At 37.2% G+C, this 17791-nt stretch overlaps 1 protein-coding gene across 1 annotated transcript; it reads right to left on the bottom strand.

Annotated features, from left to right (window-relative positions):
* Nucleotides 1-97: 97 nt before the first annotated feature.
* grhl2a (grainyhead-like transcription factor 2a) lies at nt 98-16151 on the bottom strand. Its single transcript, XM_079626421.1, has 16 exons — nt 15835-16151; nt 14696-14882; nt 14519-14577; nt 13810-14155; nt 13613-13671; nt 12104-12260; nt 11898-12009; nt 8241-8335; nt 5670-5828; nt 4389-4473; nt 3593-3729; nt 3421-3458; nt 2782-2864; nt 2450-2535; nt 1634-1698; nt 98-1512 (listed from the first exon to the last, which is right to left on the bottom strand). The coding sequence occupies exons 1-16, from the start codon at nt 15849-15851 to the stop codon at nt 1398-1400; spliced, it is 1800 nt and encodes a 599-aa protein (XP_079482547.1). The 5' UTR covers nt 15852-16151; the 3' UTR covers nt 98-1397.
* Between the last annotated feature and the right edge of the window lie 1640 nt (nt 16152-17791).

Raw genomic sequence — 17791 nt, 5'->3', positions numbered from 1 at the left:
CTTGTTTTTGCACCTCATCACCATAGTACTTCTCAAGCTCTGGGTTATAGACCTGTGACCTGCATCATGTTTCTCAGAAAACACCAGAAACCAGTTTGGGAACTTGTCAGATGCTTACAGTTTTAATATTCATATTGTTTGCGATTGGAAAACACTGCAACAGGAATCAGCAGTTATCAGACTCAAAGCAAGCAAATCCCCCCTAGGGTTAAAGACCGAACCTCCTTATACATAGACTGGGATGGAGACACCTATCCCTGCATAATAATTACACACCAAAAGCCTGGGAAACAAATAAGAGACAAAGGGTGTGTTTGCATATTAAAATGTGATATGATTAGTGGTTTTAAATTCAGTTCTCTTCTTTTTCATGAACAAGCACATAATACCTAAACAAACAAACAATTAACTAATATTGAGCAAAAGCAAGGACACGTACATATATTTTATGCAAATTTCATACAAATAATAAAAAACAAATATTGCAACATTATAACAAAAAAACAAAACATGATTCATCTTTAATAATACTTTTCATTTTAAAGGGTTATTTCACCTAAAAATGAAAAATCTGTCATTATTTACTCACCCTCATGTCATTCCAAAACCGTAGGGCTTTCGTTCATCCTCAGAACTAAAGATTTTTTTGTTGTTGTTAAGGAAATCTGAGAGCTTTCTGTTGACAGCTACAACAATCCACTTTCAAGGCCCACAAGGCCCCAAATTTCAATTGGTCAGTCAACAGTTTACCAAATGAATACACGTGCATGTACAACAGTGAAGAGACTCTGGACTTGTTTATTCAACAGATAAAATACAACCATAAAAAATATGTACAAGGTATGTTTAAAAACAACAACAACATATAACACAATGAGGAATATACCGGTATATGCATTCAATGCAACACATAAGGTGAAGAGTAGTGTATTCATGGCATTGTTGTGGATATAATGTACAATACATGTCTTCCTTGAATGATAAAGATCTCTTTACTGTTTAAATATCATCGAAGTATTGATAAAGGAAGTCAACGCATGCTAAAGTCTGGTAGGCCTACTTTTTTTTACGGCTGCACGTTGTTGGCCGCAAGGGGGAGACAGCACAAAGAGTAAAAAAGGCATTAAACCTGACTGCCATGTTATAGTGCTTTGGAAGAGCATTTGTATGTGCCGTTCAGACTGTCCATCATAATGTTTATTTAAACAATTTAATCTGTACCAGCAGGTCCACGGAAGTGCATTCCCAAGTTAGTGACTTCCGAAGGCGTTTTCATCTTCTAATACAGATGTCATAAGAACCAAATAGCAGTGTTGATGCACATAATGATTTGTGTGTTGTGCTTCAGGGTCCCAATTAAGTTCTCCAGTAGAACCATGTCATTGCGGCACTAACACTTAAATTTCAGTGAGAGTGACCCGGAAACAGTCGGCCTGGTTGTCAATGGCCAGGATAAACGTGTCCTCGTTGCAGTAGTGCTGAATGATGTTGTCGTCCATGTTGACCAGGATACTAGTGGTTGAATGAGAGTGAACATTAAAACAATTCAAAACAAAACAAAAACATATATTTTTCCTTTTATCACTGATAAAAGTTGAGGGAATGGATTTTGTACAGGTAAATGTTTACTCACCCTTTCTTGCTTTTCTTATAGATTTTAGTCATCTTCTCCACAGGAAGAGAATATTTGCCAGATATCTTGGGGGAGGGAAAAAGACCTTAAAATCAGCAGCTCGAACAAAAAAACCTCTGTGAATGGCAGCTTATTTCCAACTCTGTTGTATTCAATGGAAGAGTAATCTGACCCGTTACCAAACGCAGTGTAATACCGAATTACTTCTTCCTCTTTAAAGGGCCAAAAATGAAAATTCTGTCATTACTCGCCCTCATGTCGTTCCAAACCCGTACGAGTTTCGTTCATCTTCGAAACACAAATTAAGATCTTTTTGATAACATCTGAGAGCTTTCTCTTCCTCCACCGGCAATCAACGCAACTAACACTTTGAAGCTTCAAAAAGTTCATAAAGAGATCGTAAAACTAATCCATATGAATTGAGCAGTTTAGTCCAATTATTTTTTTAAAGAGACAAGGTCAGTTTATATGATAAACAGATTGAATTTAGGCGTTTATTCACATATAAACATTTATCAACGCACACATCAGTTGTGGTAAAGCTTCTGCAAGAACCAATGAGGTTCATGCTCATGTTACGCAGCACGTTTGAGCTTCTGCAAGAACCAATGAGGTTCATGCTCATGTTACGCAGCACGTTTGAGCTTCTGCAAGAACCAATGAGCACAAGCGCGTTGTGTTCCGAAGACGAACAAAAGTCCTACAGGTTTGGAACGACATGAGGCTGAGTAAATTATGACAGAATTTTCCTTTTTTGGTGAACTATCCCTTTAAGAAACAGTGTAAATCCCATGTGCTGTGTGACACTGTACTTACTGCCTCAAGTAAACTTTTCAGTGTTGGAGACCTCAGCATCAGTGCATCAAAAACCTCATCAGCTTCTCTCCTTACGTACAGCAGGACTGCAGAAACATAATGTGCAGGTAGTTCAAGTTCAATACCTTTATTTGTCCCCCAGTGGGGCAATTAGTTTCACAGCATAGGAGCACACAAACTTACAAACACAAATACACATAATATGATAAATAAAAAAAACATAAAAAAAAAACAAAAAAAAAAACATGTAAAATTAATTTCAAAAAGCTTTAATATAGAATATATTCTTTTGCACTGACATTTAAATCTCACACCTATGCAGTAATGCATACCTCTCTTGTCCTCTCTGCTGTATTTGGCGGGCGGAGAAACTTCCTCCTCTGACCGATGAGCGAACGATCTTTTCATGGCCATCCTGTGTGATAAACAGATGAAATCATTATTTTTATACTTCTTTGATGATACCTTTTAATGTATTATTGCAAGAAACTAATTCTACTGGTCTGATAATAATATATATTTATGAAATTAAATAATACAAAAAGGGATGCATGGTATATAAGAATATGATTAAAAGATGATATTTTCATGTTATTTTCAAAATTAATGAGTGGCTGATCATTTTACACTATTTTGCCCAAATTAAATAAATATCAACAACTACAATAAGTCATTAAGGCCTCACAATATTATAATTTTGATTTAGAGAGCTGCTAAAGATTACATTTAACATTGTTATTAGTGCTTTTTAAAATGTATTTTAAGTGACAGTTGCATGACGGCTAAGGTAATCTAAATAAATAAAAAATAGGGAAAATAAGCATCCACAAATTAAAAAAAAAACAATATGTAACCTCCATTATATATTTTAAAAATCTCTGCAGATAACTATTATGGTAAAGCCATATCTTGCATCCCTAAATACCAATACAATTCGATTAAACGAGGACATTCACAGTAATCACACTGACCCATCACTCTCCATTTCTTCAACACCAACACTGAACACCTATAAACAAAGAGAAAACATTATAGAGACTTAAAACTGCACATGCTCTATAATGATGACAGTCAATTCCCAACAATTCAGAACTGAAACAACTCTAGTGTCACTTCAGAACTGCACTGATCATTCCTCCTCACCTGACCGGCTCTCTGGAGGTTGTTCAAATGGACATCGGGGATGAAGAGGACAGGCTGGGACTCCAGGTCCGTCAAAGTTTTGAAAAGTGTAATATCTGGCCTCTTTTGAGATAAAGCGGCGAAACCTCCTCTCTTACCTAACAGGGTGAAGAAAACCAGTGACTCAAGTCAAAACCAGCAAGTTGAAACGTATAAATTCATTAGACACCATGGACAAAAAAGGTCAGTGTCATCATATTCATCACAAACAGTCTAAGTTTGCACTACAGGTTTTCACCTAATATGTGACGACTATATGAATAGTTCAGCCATGGATTAGTTGAATATGAATGAATAGTTCTAGCCTTTTAAATGGTTGTTTCAATGTAACTTCCACAGCCAATCAGTTTCATAGATCCATGACTAGGGAACTTTATAACCATGACACATCTGAACGAATACACTAAATATGTGCGCTATATGCAAACTATTATTCTAGCCCTCCACCTCCTCCCCAGCACCACCTCCCTAAATCTGTTACGCGGGTCTCCCTCTCTCTAACAACAGCATTTTTCCGTTCATTTAATGTTCTAGACTAGAGAAACCATAGCGTCAACATAGCAGATCTAGTCTGCCAAGAACAAACCTACGTACACTACATTTACATTAATAAAATGCTTCATGAACTATCCCGAGAGTTGATATGACTGAAGTGCATTTTATCCATTATACGAGCAATGATGTATGGATACAGCATCTAAGGATAATGGCACCACATTGTATAAATGAACGTTTGGTTGATTGCCAGAACTCTCACCATCATGTCCCTGGCCGACAGTCTGACCTTTGACCTTCTTCCGGAGCTGCTTCTTCTCCTCATCTCGAATTTTTCGCTCAGCTCCCTGTACAGAAGAGATGAGTTTGTGTGATCATACTGTTGTTGAGGGTACATTTTATAGTTAAATGAGCTATGCTCATATTCTGATTTTAAATTGTAATTTTGGCCACCCCTGAAATGGGTCATACCATTGACATGACCTGAGCAGTTGAAGTAAATATGCTAGAAACCACACTCATTCAAGGACATGCATGTATTGCATGGACCAAGCAATAGACGGAGTGTCTAAAATGTATGTTCACATATCAATGAATATATGATAAAGTTAGCTGTCTTTAACTTGTGTTGCTTTTAAACTCAGTTGTGCAAAGCAAACTGTTTGCAGAAATAACCACAACATTAACAACACGAGCGTGTGTGGTTTATCTGTCAGTCAGATGCGTGTGAATGTAGCGTTTGTTACAGCATGACAGTAAACTTTCCTTTCAGAATCATCTTTGGCTGGTAGAAAGGAAAAATAAATTAAACTGTACTGAACATTTTATAACACAACTCTGCAACACATAAGGGTCTTTGTTTAATTTTTTATATACACAAATATAGTTATTAGAATAATGCCCTGAAATTTCACAAATGAAGACACCACTATTTACTATTAAGTGAACTGGAGTTAGTTTAGGATTGGTTGGGAATATATCAAGACTGCGTATACAATAACATTACATAATAGTTAACAATGAATTTGAAGCATTTTCAAATCTTGGGTTATGCAAATTTCTACTCATTCTAATTATTTTAATATTAAAATTAGGTGATGTAATATCACTGAAAAAACTACCATGGTGTTACAATGTACAAAAGTTGAACAAATCCATGAAAAGTATATTAATTCATGAAACCTAAGTGAGAATGTAGTACATGTTAACTGTGTAAATAATGTTTACAATCTTGTTATAAAGCGTCATAATTCCCCATTATACACACAAAATCCCACCACTGTAGGAAAAGACAGTAGAAAGAGATTGACATTTTTTTTTTACAAATAGAAATGAAATCTACTTAATAATAATACCCACCACATACTACATGTTAGTCAAGTAATTACAGCCACTACAGGAAATGTCAATGGCAAACACAGGAAGATGCCACTGTAACTGTAGATACTTTTGTATAACAATTTTATAGCAAATAAAGCGATTGATGTCTGTGACTCCAATGCATGTATATGACCGACAACAGTCACACTGACGCATCACCAACCTTGTCACAGAAGACCTTTATCTGCGAGTAGGCTCTGTGGATGGGTCTGTTGCTCCTGTTATTATAACTGTAGGTGTCAATCTGGATCATAAGCGGAAGACCTTTGACTCCCTTCTGTGAGGAGAAATCTGTGCTCAGACAGTTCACCGTAATGAAAACCTGGAAAAGAAGAAGAAGAAGAAGAAGAAGAAGAAGATGATGAGATGCATGCAAAAATCAGCTTGACAAAACATGCATCTCTGAGCTTGGGAAATGTCAAGTATGGCCAGGCAATCATGTCGTATTATCTTATGAGAGGAGAGCCAGGGGGACGTTTTTCCACACCAAGCTGCTCAACTGTAAGGGGAATGTTTGCGTTTTTCCGTTTCAAAACTAGAAAACAGTGGAATAAGGGGCCGTTCACGTGGAACCTGTTTTTGCGTTTCAAAACTAGAAAACAACATAGTGAGGAGCCATTCCTTCCATTATTTTTCTATGGAAATATGCTAGATGGACATCTGAGTGTTATGATCCCATCTTGTGTTTAAAAATGCAGCAGAAACGTGGCTCGAGACATTTTCCCTATTTTTGTGTTCCACTGCATGTTTTTAAAACTTCTTTTGAAGTGCTAGTCAATATGTCCACGTTGCACATATTTACAAATTATTATTTTTTAAAAGCATGAATAAATGCATTTTTAACTTTTTAAACTTTCGTACTTATAAAAGCTGTAAAGACGTGCTGCAACGGTCCAGGACTGGCGCCATTGGTTCAATCAATGGCATAATTTAAGGGGGCGGCACTATCGGTTTGGGCAATGGCAGACATAAGTTCTGGGAAACATGTTAAGAGGTGGTGAAACGACACACCTCACCCTCACACTTTACAGGCTGTCTGATTAATAGACTCGTCCTGAATAAAAAGCTATTTTGGGATTGCTTCCCAGACTAGCACTAGTCCATCTTTAATCTAAACATTCTTGCTTCTTTGTGGAGAAAACCTTCTATCAGTTGTGACCTTTATTATAATCAATCTTCTCCGTTGAATGTTAAATCATCAAATAAAATCTATAAATTGCGACTCTAAACAAAACCGCATAACCACTCATTCATTGTGTGCCTGTCAGTAGGTTATTCAAATAGTATAAGCAAAACAAAATTGATTTGAAATATTCCCAACTGTAACCTGTTTTATGCCAATACATCAAGAGACACTGGAAAAACGACTGTTGAAAGATGAAAGCTATAGCGAATCTTTCAGCCCGAGGTGAAAATAGTTTCCCACTGACGGTCTCCCGTTCTTTCATGTCTGTGCCTGTAGCTGTTGTTTCATAGAGGAGCTTGTTGTTCAATGTTATGAGAACCACTTGCTTTCTCAGGGCCACGTGATCGACTCTGACAGGAATCCGTTAGCAAACGCTTACACGGATAAATCTCTCTAGTGTGGGCTCTGTCTTTCTGTGTGAATGTGCGTGTGGGAGCATGCGAGCAAATATCACTGAAATCTAAACACCCTTCTACACTATCAAATCACCATCAGTTGGCTCTTAAAATGTAACGCATGTAAATGTTTATCAATTTTCAGAAAATGCCATCTTCACACATTATCTGAATTAGGAAGCTTCCAGAACCATTTTTCCAAAGATTAGGGCTCTTCTATTAAAGGGGTGGTTGATTATGATTTCACTTTTCTAACCTTAGTTAGTGTGTAATGCAGTTTGAGCAAAGTTACAACGCTCAAAGTTCAAAGCAAAGAGAGATATTTTCTTTTAAAGAAATTGCTTTATAAGGACTACAACAAGCGGCTGGTAGGGACTACACGACATTCCTCCCGGGTTAGTGACATCTATAGCCCTAAAATTTACATAAAACCCACCCCCAAAACACAATTTATAGATTATCAAGACAGAATATGCTAATCAGTGACTAGAAGTAAACTACACATAAGCTACATAAATTCACCAACTAATCATTCAGAAATGTTGTCTACATGTTGTCACTTCTTCTTGAGTCTCTCCATCATTGTCTGACTTCAGTTTAAACATAAAAAGGCTAAAAGGTTTTGAAAATTTCAGTGCATGTCTGCGTGAGGTAAAAGGACACAAGCTGTTGTAGCTCCGCCCCCTGTGCTGTGAGCAGCAGCTCATTTGCATTTAAAGGGACAGACACAAAAACGGTGTGTTTTTGCTCCCCCTTAAAAAGTGACAACTTTAACATGCTATATAAAAATATCTGTGGGGTATTTTGAGCTAAAATTTCACATACACACCCTGGGGACATCAAAGACTTCTTATACCACCCCTTTAAGTCTTCCACTGGCTATTACAATTACAGTATAAGGCTACTTCAAAAGCCCAATTTTAAAAGACAAATATTGACCATGAGCACTGGGTGGACGTCTCCACCCTTAAGAGTGCACTTAAAGTAAGCTTGTTAAGCACTGGAACTACGAAGGAAAAAGCCTCCTGACAGTGAATATGATCCTGCAGGGAAGAGGAGGAGAAGGCTAAGCGGCTGTTAGCAAACAACTTCAGCTTGACCCACACACAGCAAACTTAACATCCAGGTAAAAACGGAGAAGCTGAAGACTCACCTTTGCCTCTTCATTGACATCCCAGGTGAAGGACACAGCATTGTATGCGATTTCCTCAATGTTGCCAATGGTGTTAAAGCTCTCTTTATAGTCAGCTGAGGGGTGAAAGATGAGTAGTGACAAGATTATATTAGTTATATTTTAAGTTGTAATCTTTCTTTAATATAATTTATTTAAGACCTTAACAGTGTACAGTGGGGTTCAACACTATATATGGGGGACACTTAATATTCAACAATATTATGGATCTGCCTGCATTGACATTATATGAGAACTGAACTGAGCTGGACGATGACATCACTGTTTTCTCCAGAGCTGCTGTATAAATGAACTAAACTAATAACTACTGTTTTTTTACAACCAAAATGAATCAACACTGAACCTACTTAAGCTGGACAATGACACTATTTTTTTTTTCTAGATCTGCTGTTCAGTCGAAACAAACTTTGTTGCATTATCTTCCTGTTATTCAATGTAAAGCTGCTTTGAATCAAATAAATTTAACAGAATACTTAAAAATATATTTTTTTAAATAAAATGAATATATAAAATATATTTTTCAAAGAAAGGTTGGATTCAAGATCTTATTTCAATGAACAAAACAAAATACCAAATTAATAAAAAAATAAAAAATTAACCTAATAAATGCATCTAATTAAATTGGGATAAATAGGCTACTATAAAAACTTTTATTTTTAAATGTCTGAGGCTACATGGTAAATCTGGGATTCAAGATATTATTTGGATAAATAAAATAAATTGAATCAAATACATATTATTAACAGGTGTTATTCTACAACATTAAGTCTCTAACCAAGGTCGTGACCATTTGAACTCCTTTGTGCTAAAGTCCAGTTCTTTGAAACACAAGCTCAAATCATGCTGGAGAACATGATCATCAGGTTTTACCAGCTCGAGTGCTGCTCGTATTAAAACAAAAGGTGGACAATACCAAATCCTATATAAAAGACATTCTCAAATTCATGTCACTCGAATAGTTATGCTGATAATATTAATTGCAAAATGCTAACTTTTCACAAAGACTTTTGCACCCGACTGTATTTTCAAACAACATGAAGACCAGATAAATGTGGGAACGCACTTTCATGTTTTGCCCTGAGTAAAATATGAATATAATATGCAAAGCTGCAAACAAATTTAAGCACTTCAGGTTAAATTCAGTCATTTAAAGATTCAAAAGACAAAAAAAACACAGCGAGATGAATTTTGACCTCAGACGCGGGCGTTCTGTTACACGGTTCACGACTACGACACAGTACCTGCCTGCTGTGTAAATATAACTCCGCTTAAATGTATGGCAGATGTTACTCAAGCCTTCCGTTTACAAAAGAGCCGGACCCTTTCCCAAGCTCCCGTTTGTCTGTGGATTCGACTCCCCCCTCCTAAACGGTTAACGCTCCTATTCAAATCCTGATCTTCAGCCTCAGGCATTATGAAAAATCCCTGGATACTGTTATTCAAATCAGGACAACATCAGGATCAGCAGATCGGGTTTCTTTCTTCCAAAATCATACCAAAACCTCGTCAGGTTGCCAGCTGCCACGGAGAAGACCATCACAGTGCCCCCCAGGTGTCCAAAAAAAAAAAAAAAACTTCCTTTAACCTGACCCCCCATTGTCCTTATGCTTCCCAACTGGGAGTTATGATGGAATACTTTGCCCTAAGCATTGTGCTAAAGTTGCAGACCCCTTTTTAGGATACACCTTAAATAAAGTCAATGAAGAACTGGGAAGAAAAAAAGATGAACAAAAGGAGGGGACTCTGGTTATCTGGTATCCCAGTGATACAGACACAGAGAATAAAAGAGAAAAAAAGAATAGCCTACAATGATGCACACGTAGAGTCACACATACAAAGACACACCCCGAAACACTGTGTCATTCTTAAGGTACGCTCATATTTACCATTGTTCTGCCAATTATTGCATGTGAAATCCAGTCATTTTAATAGGAATCCACACTATTGGGAATTTTGCACACTGCAAAATAATATTTTCTTCCTCAGTATAGCTTGTTTACAAATATCTGAACATCATTAAATCAAGTTGAGAAGCAAAATTACTTAAAGGGACAGTTCACCCAAAAATGTTTAATTCTGTCATAATTTGCTCACCCTCATGTTGTTCCAAACCTGTATGAGTTTCTTTCTACCGTTGAACACAAATTAAGATATTTTGAAGAATGTTGGTAAACGGACAGTTGACGGTAGCCATCGACTTCCATAGTAGGAGAAAAGATTAATATTGAAGTCAATGGCTACCGTCAACTGTCTACTATCCCTTTAAGATATTAAGTCTTGTTTTCTGAATTGTTCAAAATGTAGTGACTTTATGTTTAAAAGAAGAAAACATATCAGCAGATGGGGTAAGAAAAATAAACTCAATTTAAAGGGAAAATAACTTTATCCCTCATGGCAGATATTCTTTCTAGTTTAAAGCATAAAAAAATGTTTTAGACAACAAGACTATTATCTTCAGTAATTTTTTTCTCAAGTAATTGTATCTTGATTTAAGAATGTTTAGATATTTGTACTGGACAAAAATACTGAGGCAGAAAATCATTTTTTGCAGTGCGTGAGAGCGAAAGATTTCTCACTGGCTTCAAGTTGGTCTCGCAGATTCATCGTGATTCTTGGTTTGAAAGGGACTTCTGTGTGAGCTGTGCTTCACACATTGCACTATTGACAATGGGGAATGGACATTTTTGCCCGTGAAATTAGCCAAAAACGTGCATGTTCAAAGTGCCCCTATTATGCTTTTTCCATTCATGTAGTGTGTCATGTATATGTTTATGAATGTAAAAGTTCTGCAAAGTTTCAATGATAAAAGTGCACGACAAATGAAGTTATTGTCTCCCAAAAGAAACTGAACTGCCTGAACTGAACTGAACTGAACTGACCTGAACTGAACTGAACTGAACTGACCTGAACTGAACTGAAATGACCTGACCTGACCTGACCTGAACTCCCTGAAACGAGTCGTCTAACTTCTTGCATGAACCTACATAGGATTGTACTGTAGCTAATTTGCATAATGCGATCAGCATCTGCTTTGAGCCTCAAACACTAGTTGTGGCTGAGACTGGAAGAGTTTGGTTAGTGTTGTTGACAAAAATGATGCAAGCAAATCCACTTTGCATGCACTTCCAAAGGACTCGGAATCGGACTAGAATTGATACGGTAAAACAAATCACAAGACTGGCCAATCTGACCAATCAGAGCAGAGTAGGCTCTCAGAAAGGAGGAGTTTAGAGAGACTGAATACTTTAACGAACCGCTTTAGACACTGTGAGCAAAGAGCTGATGCTGCAATGTATATTATGAGAAAATGTGTGTTTTTTTATCTTGGATGCGTGTAAACCAGGGGTGTCCAAACTCAGTCCTGAGGGCCACTGTCCTGCAGAGTTTAGCTCCAACTTACCTCAACACTATCTGGAAGTTTCTAGTATGCCTCATGAGACCCTCATTAGCAGGTTCAGGTGTATTTAATTGGGGTTGGAGCTGAACTTTGCGGGACAGTGACAAGATTCAACACCCCTAATGTAAACATTGTCCTCCAAAACAAAATTAGGAACCCTTAAAATAGCATTCGGGCACTTTAAGACATAAGTAAAAGATCTACATCAAGCAGAATCTCACCAATGTCGACGACTCTCTGTTTGGCCGTGTGCTGACGGTTGTGCCAGTAGTTCCAGTGTTTGAGCTGCTCATCTCGGCACTTCTCCTGTCCAAACACCACCATCACTACACTCTGAGAGAGACAAGAGTCACAATAGGTTTCTGGTCCTTCACATCAAATATGCTGCAGGGTTAAGAGTGCTCGTCATGGTAGCAGCAGAACTCACCCGCACTTTACTGATGGGGTGACGAAGGCTCTTGTGGGCCCCGGTCTCACTGAGAGTGATGCTGTAGAACTGGCCTTTGTTCAGGTAGATCATGGGTCCCTCGCCTGCCTTCTCACGGGCCGAACGACTCGCTTCTATATTGTACTGGAACATGTCTCTATAGGAGAGGATGAGAACACTTTTGTGTGAATAGAATTTTTTTTGGGGAAAAAAATTATATGTTTGTCTATATTTGTAATCAAGTCTGCATTCAACAAAGATTTTGGCACAAGTTCATATGCTATATGATTTACATTCTTCATTAAGAAAATATATATTTTTAATATTATCGCTTATAGGGTCTGATTAGTATAAAAGTCAATTTATTCATGGCAATAAATCATATACAAATGATCAACGAACCTTCCAATTTCTATGACACACTTGCACCTTTTTGTACATAGTAGGCTTATATTTGTTAAATAATTGTGGAAAAAATATATATTTCTGCGGTTGTTTCATTATAGTTGGGCACTTTTTTGTAATCAGCCTCATGTAGATATATATCTAATTTTAACCAATATATTGGCTTCGGCATATAAATATTTAATATATAATCATTCATCAATAATGATCAGTGTTGTCTAAATGATGCATCCATCTTTTCAAGCAGTTTTACTAGAAAAATCATCAATAATAAAAGGGAGTCTTCAGAGGAACAGTTCCTGAATTTGAAAGGACCACTGCTATTAATTTAACAAAATGAATAAAACACGGAGACACCATGGCTCAGAATTTGCAGGCTCTAATACAGAGATCCATATTACTGTGATTCAAATGTACTTTTACAGAGAATTATAACATCTAGAAATAATTTGAGTTTAGAATTTAAATAGTGCATGTTATTTTAAATGAAATAACTAACACGCAATAATGTTTAGTGCTGTCAAATCATTTAAATGTGATTCATCGCATCTAACATAAAAGTTTGTTTACATAATATATGTGTTTTATATATAAACACATATATTATGTAAACAAACTTTTGTTAGATGCGATTAATCACAATTAATCAATATTAATTGATTTGACCGCAATAAAAGTGATCAAATTTGCATTAAATTGATCAAAAGTTACAGTATGGACTTTTACATTGTTACAATGTTATGTTGTTGCAAATAAATGTTCTTTTGAAATTTCTAATCATTAAAAAAATCCTGAAAAAAGTGTCAGAACTATTTTCAACAGTGACAATAATAAGAAATGTTTCTTGATCACCAAATCTAATGGATCATGTGACACTAAAGACTAGAGGTCTACATCACAGGAATACATTACCTTTTACAATATATTAAAATAGAAACACTTATTTTAAATTGCATTAATATTTCACAATATTACTGTTTTTACTGTACTTTTGTTCAATAAATGCATCCTTGGTGAGCACAAGACAATTTAAAAAAAAAAATCTTACAGACCCCCGATTTTTGAATGGTAGTGTAAATAAAGATTAAGGGTTGCTGTACTTACACCCCTGGATGTGCCTGGCCGAAATGTTCAGCCCCTACTGTGGTGGGCGCTCTGTACTTCTGAAAAACAGTATATGACAGACGTGTGAACGTACGGAAGAAACAAATAGTTCTAAACTGCATTGCATGTTATCGCTGAGATGTGCAAAGGCCTGTATACCATTACCAGTGATAGTCATAAACTTGCAGAAAGCTCACCATAGGCTCTTCAATGTAGGAGTCCTCATAGCTGCTACTATCTGGTGTACTACACTGTTCATCCTTCGCGTATCCGTCGTTGCTGGCGCTCGCTGAGTTCTGTAAAGAATGGTAGTGCATGCGCTGATACTGAAGCCCTTGCTGCTGGTGATGGTTGGAGAATGACTGAGCATAAACCTCAGCCTTCACAGTGGCCACAACACCCTCCTCAACCGGCATGGTATCGTACAGGTCTTGTTTACTTTCTGCACTGTGCATGTCCGTATTCAAGGACAGGTTGACTGGAAGAGACTTCAGGACATGAATACGATTCTCCGTGGACTCAAAACCATCTTGACCGATCCGACTGAAAGAAAGAGGTCAGAAATCAAAGGGGTTAGTTCAAATTATTCAAGTCGGAACATGGACTTTTTTTTTTAAGATAAAAAAGTAAATTAAAGGCCTACAATGAAGAAATATTTAAGATTCTAAAAACAAAATGCAAGTAAATGATTTACTTGCTACTATCAAAGCCCAACTCATGCTGGATAACAAGGATCAATCTTTCACTCAACTTGTTATGTTAGTAATAATTCAGTTCACATTTATTTTTAGAAATGAGAGTTCATCAGGGTTCGATTCGTGGGCCGCTTCCTTTTTCCTGTTAGGTAATGTGATAAAAGAACCACTTGATCAAAGCAAGCTTTAACAAATTGTGTGATTGACTGACCTCTTTTCATGATCCTCTGGAAGTCTGGGTACTGGTAAGAGCCTCTTCTCTTTAGGAACCTAAAGGGACAAGAAATGGGTATAATAACTTCCTGGCACAATGTCTTCAAATATTTACACCCCTAACCAGCACATTAATTTCCTTCTTAACTGTAGTGTGTTACAGATGCCCTCTGACCTTATAGTAATCATAAAGGATTCCCAGGGCGGCCACACTATCCTCATCTCCATTAATGCTCATCATGGCCTTGGTGGCAGCGGTCAGTGGATTCTCCAAGTAAGATTTCCATGCCTCATCTTCACTCGTGAAGGCACGGCGTGATGGAAGGCTCATCTCATTAGGGACCACCACCACCAGACGCTTACTGTAAAATACAGGCATGCTATTTTAAAAAGAGGGCACATAAAAGGGTCTAGGTACGAGTATGATGATATATATATACACACACAAGATTGTAGATATCCACATACATGCATCAAACAATCTGAAGCATAGACAACAGGATTGATCCCAATAATACCACCTCTCTCTATACCTTAGGGTTCATTAATTTTACAAAGGGCTGGAGGAGCATACAACTGAAATTCCCAGAACTATCCTTTTACATTTTCCACACAACTGCTTTTTTTTCTGTGGGACAATGGACTATATCCTGCTGGATATTGATACTACAGTGAGGAAGGGTTGCATGGGAGGGGCTGTACAAGGATGTTAGCTAATATAAGCCACCTGCCCTGGCCCACCGTTATAGTTGTTCTACAGCAAACAAACACAAACAGAAGAGGAAAAGAAAAAACATCAATCTGTCACACTTGTTCTTTCTTGTTGCAGTTTATATAGTTTGGAACACCTTACACTGGTAATCATCTAAATACGTATATAAAAAAACAAATATTTATATAATTAATTAAACATATTAATAATATTAATAATTCAGTTCACATTTATTTGTATAGCACGTTTCACAATACTACAGTTTCAAAGCAGCTTTACAGAAAATTGTGTGATCTGTTATCAGATATAATAATAATAATAATAAATATAATGGAGTTCCTCAGGGTTCTATTCGTGGACCTCTACCTTTTCCCTTTTAGTTTACCTTTAGATAATGTAATAAAATAACCGCTTGATCAAAGCAAGCTGACAAATTTACTAAGCATTTTATCAAACAAAACAACCTGCCACGATAACGTGACGTCACACATGAAAATACAACACGTCATGAAATCCCCTAGTTCTTAAAACTTGTTGCTATATAATTTCCTTAAGTTAGCAATTTCTTATAGATAGCATTAGTGTTTACATTGGCGACTTACTTCTCCTCCTGAGCCATGTGCAGTGCGGGGCTTCCACAGTGAAACTGGACTTTCAGGTCGGTGGAGATGCGGCAGGTGAGTCGCAGGGAACGGTTGAAAGAAAACTCGGACTACAGGTCAAACAACTTCTCGCATCCGACTCTCATTACAGCATCCTCCGTCTGCTCCGCACAAAGGTGAACCGCCAAACATCCAGGATCACGCGGTAGATTGTGTTAATTCTGGCAACTTTCAAGGTGACTGTTATTGTGAGCAAGCAAAGGTGCGCTCTCAGTACCTGGAGGAGGAGACGAGCCAGCTAATCCCCACGCAGCTGCTTTGATTCGGACACGGTGATTGGCTGAAAAATGCAAGAAGGCGTGGCCGCTACCTGCACGTTACACGGTTAAAAACATGCATCTGAAATAGAGAATCATTCTGTTCTTGGGAATTTTTCATTAATTGCGCAATGACAAATCACTCGATAGGCGTTTCTATGGAAAATGTATAAATGTGGGTTAAACCTCTAGTAAATAACCTATATATAATAGGCTACGCTTTGTTTATAGCGTTCTTTAGGTCTGTATAACATTGACAGATGGCAGAGTTGTCTATATTTAACCAACTGAGTATAATGAAATATGACTTCTGTTTCCATTGAGCTGTTCTTGTTGGGAAAGGGGAATGTTTGTTCACGTTTAGCCCTCTGTCTGTGCTTATCCAAATACAGCTATTGTTGACCAGCAGACTGATATTTGTTTGTTAGGGCTGCAAATAAAAGTGTCTGTTAGACTAACAGGTGTGGCTCTTTTTTAAAGTCGTCAAATGTGCTCTATCTTTGCTTGGATCGGGGGGAGATCTGGGATTTTGGCTGGCCTGGGCTCAGCAGACCAGTAAAAAAAAAAAAAAAAAAAAAAAACAACAGCAAAAAAACCCAACTGTTTTTTTTTGTTTTGTTTATTATTTAAAGAATCATAATTTCGTAATAATTTAAGTGCTATTGTGTACGTGACAGATCACAGATGAGCAGGCTTCAACAAGACTAGAAGTGAGGTGAAATCTACTATGACCCACTGTCGTCAGTCATGGGAACCGAAACTGACACCTCAGTGCAGAACAATATTTCATCATTTTCACCAACATGAAGGCATATATATACAAATACATTAATTATCAGTCTGGTTTTCATTGTTTTAAATGGCTTTTTTTGCGTTTAATTTGCTCTTACAAAATTTTTAAAAATAAAATAAACATCCTTATCACACTTCATGGGACATTTCACAGGAGGTGTGGCATGCCTGAAAAGAAAAATAACCTGTTTTGACCTGGAGAGACGCTTCAGCTTCTACCTGTCTGACAGGTAACGATTCTGCTTTGTTAGCAAAATGTGATAGTAGTATACATCACAAACACACACACACACTGAATCGACACATTTTACCAGTCGCACCAGTCCAATAAAGGGCAAAGACTTCTGTGGAGTTGTCTTCAGAAAACTTCATACGCAGCATCCTCATATTGTGTGTCTGTTAATTGTTAGATAATTCAAATGAAGAAAATCTTTCTCACGCACCACCTTTTTAAGGTGTACATGCTTTATGTCACTTACAACATATTAAAATTCAATTTGATGGGAAAATATCAGCGAGCAATTCAGGACTAACCCTGCTGACTCACATGATTCACATGATGTCATCTCTTGCCTGAGCATGGGAACAAGGCCCGCCCCAATCTACAGAAACCAGATCGTTTACAACAGCACACTCGTGCCTCCTGAAAATACAATCTCTCACTCCATGTGGAAAAAAAGTAAACGCCAAAGGCAAATGTGTATATCTTTCACTGTATACTGTGCAAAAGTCTTCGACACTTTAGTATTTTCATCCAAAAAAATTCCAGTTATTTATATCTTTTGCGGCAGTGTGTCAGTAGGAAATAGTTTACATTTCCAAACATTCCTTTTGGGTTTTTGTATGAG

The sequence above is a fragment of the Phoxinus phoxinus genome (assembly GCF_949152265.1).
Source record: "Phoxinus phoxinus genome assembly, chromosome: 10".
Classification (NCBI taxonomy): Eukaryota; Metazoa; Chordata; class Actinopteri; order Cypriniformes; family Leuciscidae; genus Phoxinus; species Phoxinus phoxinus.
The sequence above is the reverse complement of the archived record's forward strand: the minus strand, read 5'-3'. Positions and strand labels throughout refer to the sequence as shown.